The 2,015-nt window shown below is 57.1% G+C and overlaps 1 protein-coding gene across 2 annotated transcripts in view; it reads right to left on the reverse strand.

Moving 5' to 3' along the window:
- Positions 1-2,015, reverse strand: part of STAP2 (signal transducing adaptor family member 2) — an 11,836-nt gene that overhangs the window by 1,382 nt on the left and 8,439 nt on the right. Inside the window, exons 6-9 of one of the 2 annotated variants that reach the window (XM_010828143.1) lie at positions 1,864-1,998; positions 1,476-1,545; positions 1,283-1,385; positions 1,075-1,149 (exon numbers count right to left, since the gene is read on the reverse strand). In XM_010828143.1, the coding sequence (XP_010826445.1) occupies positions 1,075-1,149; positions 1,283-1,385; positions 1,476-1,545; positions 1,864-1,998 (383 nt within the window). The remainder of the gene's footprint in view (positions 1-1,074; positions 1,150-1,282; positions 1,386-1,475; positions 1,546-1,863; positions 1,999-2,015) is intronic. The other variant, XM_010828144.1, reaches the window with a different exon arrangement.

A 2,015-nucleotide genomic window follows, 5' to 3' on the forward strand; every position in this document is an offset into this window, starting at 1 on the left:
CAATACATGGACACTGGGTGAATTTCATAAGTTGAATGTAAGTAAAGGGTTTCCCTGGTAGCTCAGGCTCTAAAGAATCCACCTGCAATGTGGGAGACCTGGGTTCAATCCCTGGGTTGGGAAGATCCCTGGAAGAAGGCATGGCAACCCACTCCAGTATTCTTGCCTGGAGAATCCCCATGGACGGAGGAGCCTGGTGGGCTACAGTCCATGGGGTCAGAGTCAAACATGACTGAGCGACTAAGCAAAGGGTTTATACTCTTGTGCATGCATGACACCTCATGGATGCTAAGGTACGTGCTACAGCATTTGTCTGTATTAGTGTATACACACATGTATCTGTAAAGGTCTGAATTTGTGCTCACGAGTGGATATGTCTGCAATTTGTGTGTACACACATGATTGTGACTTGAAGTATATATATGTGTGCTATATGGGACTGGAACTGTATGACACCCATGTTTATGCATGGGTGGAGCCACTGTCTACGTAGGAACTTCTCATGCAGGTGGACACACACAGGTTTATGTTCATGAGTGGCATGTGTGTGTGTATGTACATCTGTGTACATTGTACATACATTTGTGTATGTGTCATGCATGCAGGGTCCTCAGCATCTGCCCAGTCCAGGGAAGACCATACTGCTCATCCCAAAGACCTTTCCACTTTTCCAATCTCTTCCTTTTGCTCCATAATCTGGACCACCTCCCAGCCTGATTTCCCATCTCTTCCTAATGAAATCCTTTGAGAACTTTAGGAAACACCCACTCTTCCAAGAAGACTTCCCCCCGACTCTGCCCATCCTCCTCTTCTCCCCAACTCTAGGTTGCGCCCCCACCCCCGCACTCCCCCACCCCTCGCCTTCCAGCTCCAGGTTCAACCCCTCAGGATTGCGAGTGTGTGCGCCCAGCCCTGTCCATTCCCTCCATAACCTGGAAGCACGTAGAGGACAGGGTCTGGGTACTTTCTGGGTCCCTGCAACTCTAGGTACAAGACTGGGCACAGGTGGAGCCATGAGAGTCCTAGGTCCTTTCCCACTCTGCCCCAGCGGCGTCCGCGGGGAGGGGGCATCACCTGGGCCGGAGGTGGAGGGGGCCGAGGGCGCCACCCACACACTCTCGCCATTCTCTTTATCCGCCTCCACGAAGCCTGGAACAGAGAGGGCGGCCTGGAGGAGGCACGGCAGCTGGGGGCTGACCCAAGGGTGTCCGGGTTGGGGAGGGGGCGGGAGAGGCGTGGACTGAGCCCTCCCTCCAACCTACTTCCCTGAGGTTCTACCAACCTATCACTTTATCATAGTCTTCATCCAGCAGGAAGGGCACCAGCGCCTTATTAGAGTACGACACGAAATAGTTGACCACTGCTTCGAGCGAGGTGCAAGAGAACTAGGGTCAGAGAGGGGATGCTATCAGGGCCGGCGTGGAAGGGGTGCAGCCCACGCCGTTGCGCTTCCCCGGACCCGGCCCAATGCTCACCGGCTCCTCCACGTCGATTACGTATTTGGCGCCCTCGCGCTTCACCTTGTAGTGCCTGACCATCGGCGTCCTGACAGGATAGGGGGCGAGTGCATGACCTGGCTGAGGACAAGGAAGGGCCCGTCCCTCGCCCGGGCCCCGCCCCCAAGAAGGGCCTAACCCTAACCACCCCACATCCTGGCGTGGCTCTCGGCGTGGGACTAGGCCCTCAAAAGACTCCACCTTCAAGAAAGACCCTGCTCCTGGCAGTGTCCTCCGGGAGAACCAAGCCCTGAGGGATTCCACTAGGAGGGCCCTCCCAGGCCCCATCCACAATGTGACACCGCCCCGCTACCCGACCACGCCCCTGTATCCGACGCCCCGCCCACCCGGAGCCGCGCATGCGCACCCATTGAGCGTCTGAAGCGTTGTGACTGACACGCCGTCAGTGCCGTCCCCGCTCGGCCGCAGCAGTAGGTTCCCGCACTCAGGGTAGCGCTCCAGGAGCAGTTGCGCCTCCAGTCGGCTCACTTTCAGGAAGCACCTGGGGCGAGCAGCGTC

The sequence above is a fragment of the Bison bison genome, unplaced genomic scaffold, assembly GCF_000754665.1.
Source record: "Bison bison bison isolate TAMUID 2011002044 unplaced genomic scaffold, Bison_UMD1.0 scf7180017864492, whole genome shotgun sequence".
Classification (NCBI taxonomy): Eukaryota; Metazoa; Chordata; class Mammalia; order Artiodactyla; family Bovidae; genus Bison; species Bison bison.